The sequence below is a fragment of the Corapipo altera genome, unplaced genomic scaffold (assembly GCF_003945725.1).
Source record: "Corapipo altera isolate COAL_440 unplaced genomic scaffold, ASM394572v1 61, whole genome shotgun sequence".
In the NCBI taxonomy this organism is placed as follows: domain Eukaryota; kingdom Metazoa; phylum Chordata; class Aves; order Passeriformes; family Pipridae; genus Corapipo; species Corapipo altera.
Genome location: NW_020884910.1, coordinates 7,899,160 through 7,914,925, shown reverse-complemented (window position 1 = coordinate 7,914,925; position 15,766 = coordinate 7,899,160). Strand labels below are relative to the sequence as shown.

Below are 15,766 nucleotides of genomic sequence, written 5' to 3'. Positions count from 1 at the left end.
TCCTTAGATCCAGTCTGGTAATCAACCAACTCACTAAGTAGGCCAACCCAGATGGATCTTAATGGCCAGCCAGCAAACATACACTTTACGAGGCCAAGCTCTGTTTCCCTATGTGTCAAACTGGATTTTTTTAAGTCAAGGAGCATTTAGCACCAAACTCACTGTGGTGGTTTGGAGCTGGCTCCCTGCCAAGTCCTCAAACCCCACCGCAAGAGCTCCCCCCCCCACAAGAACCAAGGGAAAAGAAAAAAAAAACCAAGAGAACCGAAATAAGAGAGAGCTAAAGCAATATATAAATATATGTACACTTATATTTCATTTATATACAATTACAAAAACTATATACACATAAGGAAAAAAAAACAGAAAAGAGAAAGGGAAAGGAACAAAACAACAACCAAAAAAAAAAGCAAAAAAAAAAAAACCACACAAAAAACCAGGTATACACACTCAATAAAGAACTAGTCAAAGAAAACCTTAATACTTTCCTTAACATAGCACAATCACACTCAACACCACCGCCACGCTATCAGACCCCGGATCGGCAGAAACAACAGGCCCTGTAGGCCCAGCCAGGCCTCAGCTCCCCCACAGGAGCAAGACCAGCCATGGGAGTCTGCTGTCTCCAAACCTTGCCGGAAGGGAAGAGAGGAAGCAGCTTCTCTCCCATCTTATTTAAACTCTAGCTTACGTAAAAAAATCATAGGGAATACTGGGAACATGGCCACTTCCTAGTTCTGACCTGGTTACCAGGAAGGCCTAAAAAACCAAACCACTACGATCACTTAAATCAACAACTATAAAACACACATTCCAGTTTCATCATACACATTCTATGATGACCAAACACTGAGGAAAACAGAACATTTTTCTTCCTACTGAGAGGCTTGCACTGTCAGTGGTGAAGTCCCCTCTAAAATAATACGATCTCCATTTCCAATTTTATTACATTGTTTTCCCCTTGTCATCCCAAAGTTGGTATCTGTACAGAAGCCTCAAAATAGCTTCTTAACCAAATATAGTAATTTCCTGTGCAAATCTTTCTCTTCTATTAATGCACAGGATGATGTACATTTCCACATTTCACAAGGGGATAGAACCAACTTAACGCACTACAGGCCATACCACAGTATGTACTTTATTTACACTAGTTCAAGGCATCATAAGGAACTGAAATGGAGCAGCTCTGCAGTCATCTCTAAGTCCATCAGAAAAAGCTCAAGGAACATTTCAGTCTTGAGGCTGAAAAGAAGGTTCTGAAGGTCACCCTTACCTTTCCCAGAAAATGTTTGCGGTACAGCTTGGCTGTAGGGTCACTTTCCAGTTTCACTTTACCACTCCAGGGAAAGGGTACATCAGACAGAGTTGGACTCAAGCTGGACAGGTTGTGGCTGGTCCCTTCAATCCAGTAGCCCCCAAACTGGGGTAAGATAATGAGAGGATATGGCCACCCTTTCTGTAACACCTATTCAGAAGGACAGAGAGCATCAAAACTGACACAACAATAAGCTGGAAGGTCAATAAGCTGAAAAACCAATAAAGTCCAAGGAAAAACAGTGGAGAGTAGTACTAACTCACCTCATGGATGCTGGGGTAAGGAATATACTCCTCTTCTGTCTGAAATCAGAAGAGACCATTAGCAAAAGCATGTGACATCTTTTAAAGCGTTATGTGCTCATGATAGTGCAAGCTGTGCTCTCAGCTTCCATTCTTCCCTAGGTCATCTTTAGAGGTTCATTTCAAGATCAAAGGTTAGACTCCATTTCCAAGGTCTCAGTATTGTAATATAGAACTTTGAGAACAATAAATTTAGGAGTCAGATTTTACCCACCCTCCTCCTTGAAACCACAGAGTATAGGCATGCAAAATGTGGAGGAAGCCAAACTATAGGTAAATTCGATGTGGTTAGAGGAGTCAGCATCTCTCTTTTCCTTCCACACAGTGTTAGACAGCTGCTGTTCTTCTGCAGACAGAGATGACAGCAGGAATAGTAGAAACAGTACTGTTATTTACAGTGAGACTGAGGTTGTGTCATCTCCATGGCTAGATCTGTGGCATACAACCACAAGTGCGGAGGCATGACTGAGGGAACAGGAACAGTATCTGAGCCATTTTATGCCAACTGGATGCCCCTTCCATCGCCACAAAGATCACTGACCATCTCTGTCAGAATTGACCTGTATCAATTCTCTAAGTGGTTTTTTTAAAGGTTATTCCAAGATTAAAATCAAGGTCAAGTTTGATTTTAAGTTTACTGGGCCTGAGCTGAGACTGAAGAAATGGAGAAGAAGAGTTGAGGATTTAAAGATGGGAATCTGTCCTTATTGTCCTAATATTGAGCAAAATGGACCAGCTTTCCAGAGTATCTCTATGTGTCCTCAAGCAGACTACTGAAATAAATGCAATCTGGTTTCATGGATATTACTATAGCTCTTATATTGACTAAATTTAAGAAATTACTTAGGCAAAATTAAGACAGCCAATAATAATAAACACTTATTGGAACCATTAAATTAGAAAAAGGGAAGTGTTAATTCTATTTCAGCTACACAGTTTCACCCTTTTGTGCAGCAATGAGGAAAAAAAAAGAAAAGAAAAAAGGCAAGCATATATGTGTTCTTGGGATGTTTGTAGACTCCCTGTTCATTTCAAGATGAAAATACACTAGAAGCCAGGTCAGTAATTATCTGCCATTCTCAGCAAATTAAGAGGCAACAATGACTTGGCCTGACCTTGAGAGGAGCTGGAAGGGAACATCTTTGTTCATCCAGACGACTCCCCTGGAAACATAAAGTCATAGACAGTGAATCCTATATTTTAGCATGTCTGTTTCACTTACCCTTTGTGCCCTTCTCCATATACTCAATATGCATATTTTGTCTCTCTACATAATCTTCTATTTTATGCAAGTTTGAAAGTTTGAATAAAAAAGAGCAGGAAAGCTAGAACTTGGCCAGTCCCCTAGTTTGACATTAAAACTGAAAGGCTACCCCCAAACTTACATCTCTTAAAAAGCAGAAAGTTGGGAGATATCAAAAGGAATCTCCCAACCTGATTATCCTATGTGCTACTCTAATCTCTTCTAGCTACTTTATTTCCTATCCGAAGCAACATAAAAAAGTGGAAGAGGTAAAGACAGAACACAAAAGAACAGTATTTCCAACCATTCTTTCCTGTTCTACTCTTCCTTCTCCCTTGAAGATATTGTCAGGCAAAGCATAGAGAGCCTCAAAGCAAGGTTCAGGGAAGTAAAAAACACTTGTTTTGAGCATTAGAGTTAAACAAGAAGCCCTTTTCTTATCAAGCAGCTCATGTGCCTTGCTTCCATCCACATATGGGAACAAATCCATGTCTTGGAGGTAAGGCAGAAAATCAGAGCTGCTCTCCATCCAAACATTTGACTAGTGCAAGAGACTGTTGAAGGCAAAAAGGAGCCACATAGTAAAACCATGTACATCTGCTTTCCCAGGCACCACTACCACAAGGTGGGTTGGAATTGCAAGGCAAAAGGCTACTGAATGCCTGTATCTTCCTGAGTCAGGAGCTGGCATCCAGACTTGATTCTCTTTCTTTAAGGCTATTCCATCCTCTGCCTTCTCACCATGGCAAAGGAACTCACTTCCACCACACCTCTGCAGCAGAAGCACACAAGAATAGGAAAATTTTTTTGAGGATAGCCCCAACACAGAGCATAGGCCCAGAACAGAAGAAGCCAAAAAGATACGGGGGGTCAACAGGCCATAGTCCAAGTTGCCATCACAGACTGAAGAAGAAGAGCCAAAATTGGCATTGTTAGATAGGAAGCTGAAAACCAGGATTTAAGTTGAAGCTTTCTCTTACACACAATAGGTGAATATTCAACTACTGCCACCTAAATCTTGTAACTGTCATACCAGAATATGATGCTGAGACTACATTTTTATACACCATCAGCGACTGCTTAATGGAGCGGCTAATCAGGGATTCCAGACAGGATAGGCAGCTCTCGACTTAGTTCTGAAAATAAACAGGATGTGATTTATAACAGGTATGTCTATGTATGTATTCTACAGTGGAACTGTCTTTTAAACAAAATTCTGGTAGAAATAGGTAAATCTCAGAGGAGCTCTACAGCGGAAACTTAGGAGGCTCAAGAACAAAAGTTTTGGGCCAATGCTCCAGCTGTATAGGGTGCAAAAACTACTAGCATAGCAACAACATTGACATTAAGAAATAGCAACCTTACATTGAGGATTATTAATAATCAGGATGCTCCTTGCAGGAGCAACAAAAGGAAAAAAAAAAGGAAACAATCCCCAACATATCTATTTCACATAAAAATGAGGTTTTGGAAAAATGAGAAAGGTTATTAAAAGAATATAAAAATGAGCCATAAAAAAAGCTAAACTTTAATGAAATGACGAGGAGCCAGACTTTGAGCTCCTAAAGATGCTTAACATCTTTAAAAAACTCTTAGAAAAACCAGAAGTAAAACAGTATGGCTAAACTCCACGGTAAGGAAAACTAGAAATAGATGTATGAGGTCCTTCTTCCTAAGTTTGAAGTTGAGTTCAATCGCAAAAAGGAGCAGTAACAACAAATTTTAGTTGGTTAAATATAGAAACATAGTAAAACAAGTAAGGAAAAATCAGCAGACAACAAAATTGAAAACGAAATTGAATTCCTTAACTGTATTAGGAGAAAGAAGCTTTGAATAGTATCTACAGGGTGACACAGGATCAAACTATAAAAGCTGAACTTTGAGAGAGTTATACCACCACCACCACCACCCTGCCCTCAAAAAAAATATTTTTTTTTCATTTATGTTTTCAACAAGGGATTCTAAACAAATAGCAGCTTGAAACCTTTCATAGAGAAACTTCAGAAGACCTGTTTTGAATTGTGATTTTGGTATACAGCAGTCAAAATGAACAACAAATTACCAGGGCATACATAGGTATAAAGCAGCCAAAGCCTTCTGCAACTAACTGTGGAAAGTACTGGCACAAACTTACTGTGCACCATGGGCTTTCTACACATGGAAATGGAGATTGGGAAACCACAATTTTCTAATATTTGTCTCCCCTTCCTTGACATTTTTGGCAGATTTGATAACTGCAAAAACTTTCCAGTTTCAAAGGAGGTCCTGGTAGGAGACCAATATCGCAGCAAGGCCTGAGGGAAAACTTCCTGATAAAAGGAGCTGCTGTTGTATCAGAGCCTCTATAGAGAGCAGAGGAATGTACCAGCACATTCCATGACCCTGCACTGTTAAGGGAGCTCCTGCTAGTCTGGGAGTAGAAGACATAGGTCTAAAGCTACCAACCTCTCCTTTAGAGTGAAGCTTAAAACACTGGCAAAGATCTAATGGAGCCGTGGGCTGTACAGTCCAAAGCTTTATTTTAAAGGGTAACCAGGACTGCAGAAATATACAGCATAAGTTGTTGGAAGTGTCAGAGCATGGGCAGACCAATTTGTTGATGATCACTGTCATTCCTCGAAAGGGAGAGGCATAAACTACAGCAGTCTCAGCCACTGGTTGAGATACTCTTCTGATTTGGTCCAGTATGGCTTGCAGTACTGCCTTTAAGGAAGGGCTTTCCCTCACTGTTTCCCTGGGTACCCTACTGAAGACAGGATCATTCTGGGAATCTGATATTCCCAAGGTCTTGTACAGGGGAAACACCTGGCCTGAGCAAAATGAGAGAATGAATGGCAGAGAAGAAACTGTCCAGACCCAAAGTCAGGTCCAACATGGCATAACAACGCTACAGTCACACACATTTTTCATGGGGAAAGAGCAGTGTCTGGAGGGGACTAGTTCAAAACAGACAACTTGGATACAAAAGGGAATACAGGGAAAAAACATGAAGGTAGTTGTGAGAAAAGAAGACTGAAAAATATGCGGAAACTAAAAAATAATGCAGAACAGAGGCAGCAAACAAAAGCAGTTAAGTGAAGAGGGACTGGCTATGCAAACGTGAAGATGTGAAAAATCTGGTTTTATTGGTTGAAATAAAATGTCCATGTTTTTCAACTACTTCCACTGCAAAGCAATCTAGGAACAACATAGTCCTATGTGTCCTTAAAGCGTTTACTGTGACTTCACTACACCTGGAAGCATGGAATAAAGTGGCCAATAGCCCATTTACTTCCAAGTCCAATTAAAATTGAAAACAAAAAAAGAAAGGAAAAAAAAAGGCAAACTTCTCTCCCAGATCTTGGGGATTGGTTTCAGTTTAAAAAGAGAGCACAACTTTACCTGTTAATTCATCACACGCAATGCAAAATGGCTATGCTAATTGTCAGTAATACAATTAGCCTCCAAACCAATTGTTAAAATACTCAAAAATCAATTCTATCCCGTAGCTTTGCTGTTGTTATTCTACAAAAGAAATGTTCAAGTCTCTTGCTTTGCCTTTTACTCACTTTGACTGTTAATGAAAATCCCACATTTCATTTTCAAGATTGATTCAACAAATCTAAAAGATTGTCACAGTCAAATGGAAGGAGAAACTAAAAAAAAACCCAAAAAGAATAAAAAATAAATTAGTAAAAATACAAAGAAAGATCACAACAGATATTTAAACAAAATATCGGGGGAGTTTTTTCTTTTGGAAAACATCTCTCTTCTTTCAAAAAACTTTTGTCATGCTTACACAGCAGATACTAGTTCTCCTAGTGCAAGTCAGATGACAAAACAAACTGAATTAGAAAAAAACAAACTACTATACAGTCTTAACAATGGGCAGCTAAGAAAACAACACAGATGCAAAATTAAGCAGCCTGCATATGTCGGAAATTCTTATCAGCTTCCTGTTATCTAACTAAAGGAGTGTAAATCCAGTCAGAGACTTTTCATATGGTAAACTGGGAGCTGAGAAACACTGAGAATCTTAAGCAACAGTCTTCCAGTAAGAGACATCTGCTAGTGACTCTTCTCTAAACATATTTCAAAAGGCTTGGAAAGGACTGTCATACCTTTTAACATGTGCTTGAACTGAAGCAGCACTGCATGCTCAAGCTTACTTTCCAGCACAGAGTTAAATAAGCCAGGCACACTTACAGAGCTTGTCATTCTAAATCACTGAGAATAGACCCCAAATATAGTTTGAATGTCAGTACAGTGGTTACAAGGCCTGTGTCTGTCTAACATGAATATATAGCAGATATACCTTCAGCCCCTCCCTCCCTCCTTCTTCCTTTCTGGTCTGCCAAATACTACCTCAGCATTTTGCTGCTACCTTTCACCTCCTCACCTTTATGGTCCCACCGAAGTCTTGCATTTTCCTCATACTCATAATTTGATCACCCAAATGCCAGAAAAGAAGTTAATTGGTTTTGATAAGTTTAATTCCTGCACATAATAAAAAGCAGGAGTTATGTGCCACGTTGTGTGTTATGCTAGGTCAAGGTTAAGCACAGCATTTTAAAGAAGGTGCACCACTCAGGGAAAATACTGGCAGCTTGTAAGGATGCTCTGAGAACACACAACGTGAAAAATTTAAAGACTTCATTGTTATATATTTAACACATATACTATTATACTCTTACTTCTTTATTTGATAAGTTAAAAGGCAGAGAAACCTAACTCTGCCCTATTTTAATTTTATAACATAATATATGCAACTAAATGCACCTATTTCCATATAAGAATTAAGGCAGAGTCCTTCTACCTTGCACAAGTTAAAGACAGGGCCTACCATAGTTATTTATTAAACTGTTTGACCTTGCTAAACGCAGTTAGGTCAACAACCAATTAATCACCTGTCATTAGTACCTGCTACCCATCAGAAACACAGTTTTCTGAAGAAGATGACAGAGATACCTTAATGCAGCTTTGATTCTCTCAGAATCACACTTCCTCAAAGAACATACAGAATTATAATAATCTGTGTCTATTGCTTCCATCATGCTGGTTGGAAAAAACACAGAAAAATGCTTTTGATATCCCATTGAAGAGCAGGCATAGGAGTTTGTGCCCAGAAGACCTAAACATTCTGCAAGCCCAAACTAAAGGGCACTGGGAGTGAAGTGACAGGACAAATGGCAGCTGTTTATTTGTTTGGCTATGAAAAATCAAGAGATCCCAAAACTGGACAGAATTACTTCTCCTTACCTGCATTTTTTCAATCATCTCAAACAAGTCCACAGTCTGAAAAGGAAAAGACAAGAGGGGAAAATAATTTAACATTTGAAGAAGCTAACATTATCTTCTGTCATATCTCAGATATTGAAGGAGCCAACAATTCCTTCCATGTTCTAGCAAAGAAACTACTTGCTCACCAAAGACATGATGGAATTGTTCTTCCTTATAACGGATAGCATGGGCAAAACAACTGGCCAAATTGTCTTCAGCTTGTGTTGCAAAAGCTTGGCCTGAAACCTGGTCAGACAGGTATCAGGAATTTCTCTCTTTCAACGGGTCACACTGACTTGATACGGTATGGCACAAGAACAGTTTAAATGAAAAAGTTTAGGATTCTCACAGAAGTAGGCGACTATAGCTGTAAGACATGCTTGCACACGAGTTTGATTTCAGTCATTCCTTCTGCACACATAACTTTTGTTCAAAGCACACTCCAACCCTAAGCCAGAGGAACATGGACTGCTTTTACCTTGTTTGGGACAGCCGGAGTGAGGGCACATGGAAAGCCTTCAGTGGGAGAGTCTATAACATTGCTGAAGCACCGCGCTACCTCCTCAGACCTCCTGCAACAGAGAGAGTAAAAGAAAAAAGAAAAAAAAAGAAGAAAAAAGTTTTAACACTTAGAGAATTCAAGATGCCAGCGCTTGCCTGCAGTGTCTCCTTTGCCTTCTGCTTACTATTCCTCTCCCCAGACCATTTCTTACCTATGAGGAAGCTGGCATTTCCTGTGAGAATCCCTGAGATATTACTACTTACAGCCTGAAAACATCCTGGATATAACAGCAAAAATCTTCTGGCCCTGAATGCTCTGTCTCTGTTCACACACAATATTTTCTTCACAACTGTCATGTAAGTGCTGAATGGTCTTTCTTTGCCAAGTTCCTCTTCCATCACAGATTTGCAGCAGACTAAAGAATCACAAGAAGGTCTCACAAGAAGCTTTGTGTTCAGATTTCGACCGCATTAAAAGAGACGAAAGTTCTGAAATATCACCAAAATCAGCATCTAAAGGACAGCCTGGGTATTAGTCTCCAAGACAGGGGCATAACAGAGATGGTGTGAGATCAGAACTGATATAGCCTGCAGGAGAGATGCAGGCATGGTTCTGTGTTACCACTGCTAGTAAAGCCAGCGTGGAGATTAGATGGGCTTTTGCCTGCCCACCTGCTATGGAAAATATATTATTACTATGGCCCCTGCTGGAGCAGTAGTGTGTACAAGCAGCAGCACTTTATTTGATTTCATAGAAGGGAAAATAAAAAGTAACACAAACTGTAGTTTAAAAGACACACATACTATTCTTGAGTACTTATGTCTGGGACTGCCCTGACTCAGGTGCACCTTGCACTTGAACTTGTTGAACTTCACAAGGGTCCCATGGGACCCCTTCTCGAGCTTGTCCAGGTCCCTCTGGATGGTCCCTTTCTGCTGTTGTGTCAACTGTACTGCTCAGCACTGTGTCTTTTGCAAATGTGCTGAGGGGGCACTCGATCCCACTGTCTATGACATTGATAAAGATATGAAAGAGCACCAGTCCCAAGACACAGATCTGAGGGACACCACTCATCACTGGCCATATAATCATCATATAATGCATATAATAATAATATAATGCAATCAAGAATTGCTATCCTCTAGCTGTTAGATGCATGACTGCTACAGCTTCCATTCTAAGAGATCAGTATCTGTAAGTCATGCAGACTCTTGCTTTGAAACCAGTGGCTGCATTCCCTGTTGTATGGAGGTACAACATATTTCTGCAATCATGAAGCTACTCTATCACAAGCTCCAAGAAGCATAATGCTCTGACAATTCACAATTTATTTTAGTGGCCCAATGGCATCATGTAACTTGCATATAGGCTCATCTACACAAAGTAACACAATGCTTCCATCCCACATCCTGAAACTGGAGATGAGAGAGATCTGTGTAATGCATCTAGAGATTAAAGCCATAAAATATCTGGGAGGGAAGATGCAGGAGTTAGTCTTGACAACCTCAAATAAATATTGAAATAATTTGATGGCAAATGTATTTTAAATGAATATTAATATTATACTAATACATGCTTCATTCATCATCTTATTCATTTACTTGAAGCATATTTGGGATAAGCAAAATATATGTCCAAGGCAGTACATGAAGGATTTTCATTGTTTCTTTTAAAAACCTGAAGTTTTTATTCTGTGAGCCCTAAAAAGATAAGAGCTTAATTTGATAAATTCTCGTTTTCAGAAAGGAATGTAATAGTTGAACTTTTTGTGCAACTGGATGCCCTGGGGCCTTGTTGCATGCTACAGCATTTTCTTTGGCATGTCACTGGGTTGAACGCTGAATCATCCAGTGAAGAGTTAAATACACACCTGCATCATGGAAATCTGGCAGTTCCTACATGAGATAACTCTGACCAGTACTGCCCCTGTTCTCTCACCATAAATTTATCTCTATACTTTGGACTGACCAGAGAACTTTGTGCAGCAACTGCTCCTTTACTCTTGAATCCTAGTACAGTTCTATTGTCAAAATGAGTCCAGCAGAGACCAAAATCACCAGTCTTACCATACATTTAGAGATGTTCAAAATTCTATAATTATCCCAGATTAGGAATGTGCCAACAGACTTTAGAAATCCAGGAGGATTACTTGAATTTTATGTTATCTTTTATAAAATATCACAAAAATGTGGGGCCATTATAACTACTGCTTGAAAATCTACTTGTGAATTTTTAACTTCTGGAATGAAAAGCACTGAGTTTTATTAAAGAAAGAGAACATACTTCTTTTCAAATTGGAACTTCAAACTCTTTGACCACAGAAAAGAAGAATATCATCCTTTTGAGAAAGAAAAGCAATTCTGCAATCTGGGAGTGGAATATTTATTTGCTGAAGCTTTATTTTTAGGAAATGGCAACTAGGAGAAGCAAAGGGCCTGGAAAATGCTGAAGTCTAAACCAGGATTTTGCTATTGACATTAACCAGTGTATTACTTTCAAGTGGGTAACCAAACTAAACGTAGGTACTGCTGATCCACTGCCAAAGACTCCACTCTCAATTCTGAAACAGTGCAGGAAGCACCTTTGCAGACCTCTATCTCCACACACACAGAACTCTGCTCATGCCCTATATTCTTGTCTTGCAGCATCATTTCAGTCCTGATATAGAGATCCCTCTATACAGCTCTCAAAATCATCACTATCTGCTATAGCTGAGCCAGTTCAAGAACCAAGTCAGTGCAAATATTTGTTCTAAGAAAAATACAAATGGGACTTGACAGAATTTCATACATCCTTTCATAAGTATTCCAGAGGTAAAGGGGATTTGTTGCACTCTAAAAGACAAGTGCCCCAAATCCTCGGGTAACTAGTTTCCTGGAAGTTCACAGGGAAGAAGGTGCATAGCTACCGTAAATACTTCAGCTAATCTGGAAGCCTTCCAGAAGGAGAAACACTACAGCATGATTTGCAGCTATCTATGGAATGACAGTCAATAAAATAACTGGTGGCACAGCCTGATAGGATAGTGAGACACTAATATGTTTTTTAAATCCCTCACTAGAAGGGATAGGCAATTCAGAACTGAAGGCAATGTGAAACAAAAGCAGGCCTGAAATACTCACAAGGAAAATTCCGGGCAACCACTTCTCATGAGCAACAGCTTCTGCTCTTTCTCTCTCATCTCCCCCTTATAGAGACACATTTAGTCTACCAAATATGATTGTTAGGTATACAGTGAAGACAGCTGAAAACATCACACGAATAGCCCCACCCTCAAGCACCTGCACAGCTTTGAAATTTACTTACACGCAGATTCATAAAACTCAAGAGAAGGAATTACTGAGACAGAACTAAGAAAAGGAAACAACCACTACGGATGAGATGTGGTTTGCTCTCAGGCGGTCACAAACTTTCTGCTCGTAGACCCCGACTTCCAGTAAGGAACCTCACTTCCAGCCACACTCCCCCCAGCTCCTGCCCCTCGTGTGGAGGCCACTGTTCCCACTCGTGGGCTGCCCATGCCCTCTGCTCAGGACTTCGTGCAGCCACAAAGGAGATGGGCAGGGTATCAGGAGGGCCTGGAGAACCCAGCCAGCTCTCTCTGCCCGTGAGGTACTGCCCCGCGGGGCAGGAGAAAGGATAACTCTAGAGGGAAATTTATCTCGCACTCCCAGCTCCTGAGAAGTCCCAACTGGAGAGCTTCCCCATTCCCAGGGTAGCAGAAGAGCCCGCCGAGCCTCCCTCTTTCCCTCCAGGGAGAGGAGCACCCTCTTGATGTATGTCACCTCACCGCCTTCGTCCCCCCGGCCAGAGCGCGTCCGGGAGGGAGGTAGGGAAGGAGGGTGGGAGAGAAGAGGGAGCGTCGGGCCCACAGCCAGACCCGGACCTGCTGGGCCGGGGCACAGCCACCGCCTTACCCCTCCTCGGCCCTCCGCCCTTCCAGGCAACCCGCGAGGGCTCTTCCTGCTGCTCCAGCACTGCGCCCCAAGCGCCGGCAGCCGCTGCCCTGCCCCGTCCCCAGGCTGCCCGGGAAAGGCAGGGCCCCAGGCCCCGCGGCCGCCGGCACCACTCCCGGTCCCGGTACCTACCCTCCGCAGGCTCCGGCAGGGAAGCCGTGCTCCCGGGAAAACATGCTGCAATGCTCCGCTGAGTCAGCTCCCGGGTTCCCTCCTCGGGAGCTTCCTCTCCCCCGGCCTCGCCATGGAGAAAGACTCACGCTCCCTCCCGGTCCCCCGCGAAGCCGCGGCTCCCGCCCCCACCCCTCCTCTTCCTCGCAGGCCGGATTCACCGGAGAGGCAGCGAAGGGACCCCCACGGCTGGCACCGGGCCCCAGCCGGCAGCGGCTCAGGGAAGGACGAGAAGGAGGAGGAGGAGGAGGGATGGAGGAAGATGAGATAAAGGGGGATGGGTTGGTGACTCCTGCCCCTCCTCCGCTGGGGAAAATGGGTTCCCCTTAGAGCCCTGGGTTGTGGGGAGTCCACGGACAGTGCAGGAGCAGCTTCTGGGACAGCCGAGCCGGGGATGCTGCTCTCCAGGTTCTCCGTGATGGTAAGACAAGCGCAGCGTTAGACAGGAAGAGCAGAGGGGTCCCTTATTCAACTTTGCTATAGAACAAAATCACTTCCCCAAGCTCTCAGTATCCAGTGGGGAAAGCGAGCATCAAGGCTTCGTATATGTCCATTCCCTTCAAGGGAAGGATAAGAAGATACTAAATCCACTAGCCCTTGGCATTTGGAGCTGGCATACATCAAGTACTACAGAGATTTGGCACTACACAGCTTATGAAATAGCTCACCTGTCTAACATGTAAACTTAGGAAGTTCACATTTTCAGGAATCCCAAACCCCTTAACCACATGTATTTGCATTCACTCAATAGATCGTCATTCCTAATAAAAATTGAGCGTGAGAAGATGCTTTTCCATTGCAAGAGTATGCACATACCTGTGTTTAAACAAGAATACAGAGCTCTTCTGGACAATTTTTTTTAATTTTGATTCTCAGTTTCATTCCACAGGATGATGTAATGTTTCCTCTTTACATCAGGACCTATAAAAGCAGCAGCTAGAACCTTACACCAAGTGTCAGTCTCACACTGGTTTTGTTCTGACTCATGAAGAGGACATAAGGAAACATAGAATAAGAGAGAATTTGCAGAGGAGCCAGAGAGCTAGGAAAAGATGTACAAATGAAATGCAGAGAAATCGGACAGAAATATGAGATAGTTGATATAGTGAGGGCGGGGGGGAGTAAAAAGAAAAATAGAGAGCAAGCAGTTACATCAAAGGTTTAGGGATGAGTGCAGCATTTTCATCTTAATGCTTCCTATAAATTCTGCTCATAAAAGACCTGGATAGAAATGATTATGGGGACTTCAAGGGTCTGTGAGAAAAGAGACTGCAAGGAGTAAGGAATCAAGGCAGGTGACAACTTTGAATAGACAAAGAGAGTGACTACTTGCTATTTTTAGTAAGTTGCATGGAGTTCAAGTGATTCCATTTCCTCTTGTCTATTTCTTTTTTTTTCCCCTGGAAGATGTGATGCTGGAGTATTGGCTAACTCATACAGCCTACGTCCTTGCTCCAACCCAAATGCCTCCCAAATGGACCCAGAGCACCGAATACAGCAGCACAAGCAGTTCTCACTCATTCACCTGAATGTCTGAGCAGAGATGTGACTGGGCCAAGGCAAAGAGCCAAGCTTGCCATTTCTGCTGCATCTAGGAAGGAGGAAGAGACATTATTTTTTGCTGCTAGAGAGGGCTGCCAGCAGTAACTACTGCCCTCCCCCATCTCAGGGTCATTATCAGCAGCACTAGCAAGCCTGGACATCGTGAAAGCATACAGTGAGGCCCAGGTCTTTCTGCCATCCTTGTTCTTTGGCTCCTTGCCACTACAGACAAGAGCCAACTTTGTTCACATTCAAAGCCACACTGGGCTCAGTTTTCACTTAACTGTCTCACAGCTTTACCTAACCTTCTGTGCAACTCCAGTTGTGTACAAAGCCCTCAAGATACACAAGCAAACCAGAAAACAATTATTAAATACCTTAACTACTGTTTTAATTAGCCTCTTTTAGCAATAATCATGTGAATAGATCACATGCAAGCAAATCCCAGGACCCCTTTCTGTTCCTCAACTTATAATCAAGCTAATGATTGTTACTATTTACCCTGCTGATGCAACAATATCACCAAATATAAGCCTTGAGTTGTACTAAGTAGCTTCAGCTCCTATTGATAGTTGCATTCTGATATGACTAATTCTGTGTACTTACCGTCACAGATTGTAATCCATATATTTGTCTATAGTTGCATAGGTCATTATGCATATTATAGATATTGTGTGTTTTAGGGACTGGCATACAATTTTCTGTTCTTTCAGATATCCATGTAGCTATATTAATACATGTATTACAGTAATTGGTGTTTATACCTTTTGCTATGTATTTTTCTAGTTTTTATTAGCAGAAGTTTTTCATTTGTTTACCTGCATTAGCATTTTATCTTGCTCACATAGGAAAAGTCTGTACTGGCTGTAACACAGAAACTAGTCCTTGCAATTTTATTAATTGAGTCATTGTGAGAACATCAGGAGCTCCACGGAAACTGCGCAGTACCAGATAAACACAGCAGCATATCCTTCAAGGGTCAACTCTTCAGGGTAAAAGCTGTATTTTTTTAATGTTTTACTACAATATTACACAAACTCATAGATACATCCACAGATAGAAACATACATGTTTTCACATCAACTGTTTCCACAGACGTATGCACACAGCTTCTATATATAGTACTGGCTGTGCACAGACTGCACCTCCCGCTGCGCACTTGGACCCATCATTTTATGTCCAAGATTGACAGAATCAGGGTGGGCTTCCTTTGAGTCTGGACAGACCCTCTTTCATGCCCCTTCATCCCTTCAGTTTGTTTCATTTCCTACATAGACATCTGCTCTCCCCAGCTTCACTGTCCCTTTCTCTCTCTCCAACTGCTTCTCTACACAATGCAGTGTAGCATAATGTCTTACAAAACCACACAAACACTTTCCCCGCTGAGGCTGAAACTACCCCAAAGTCTATCCATTACACAACGCCACGCAAGCAACAGAGAAGATATGGATCAACCCTCCCCCAGCTATCTTTGCT

At 41.8% G+C, this 15,766-nt stretch overlaps 1 protein-coding gene across 18 annotated transcripts in view; it reads right to left on the bottom strand.

The window, feature by feature from the left end:
• Positions 1-15,766, bottom strand: part of LOC113951876 (rap1 GTPase-activating protein 1-like) — a 45,616-nt gene that overhangs the window by 29,520 nt on the left and 330 nt on the right. For 3 of the 18 annotated variants that reach the window (XR_003529307.1, XM_027653427.1, XM_027653428.1), the window contains exons 1-6: positions 12,710-13,189; positions 8,598-8,691; positions 8,099-8,134; positions 2,733-2,780; positions 1,579-1,617; positions 1,274-1,465 (exon numbers count right to left, since the gene is read on the bottom strand). Coding sequence is in view for 13 of the 18 variants with exons in the window: in XM_027653427.1 (XP_027509228.1) it covers positions 1,274-1,465; positions 1,579-1,617; positions 2,733-2,780; positions 8,099-8,134; positions 8,598-8,691; positions 12,710-12,753 (453 nt within the window). In the remaining 5 variants the exon portion in view is untranslated. Of the gene's footprint in view, positions 1-488; positions 773-1,273; positions 1,466-1,578; positions 1,618-2,732; positions 2,781-8,098; positions 8,135-8,597; positions 8,692-12,538; positions 12,663-12,709; positions 13,192-15,766 lie in introns of those variants that run through there. The other 15 variants (XM_027653434.1, XM_027653433.1, XM_027653440.1 and 12 more) reach the window with 11 other exon arrangements.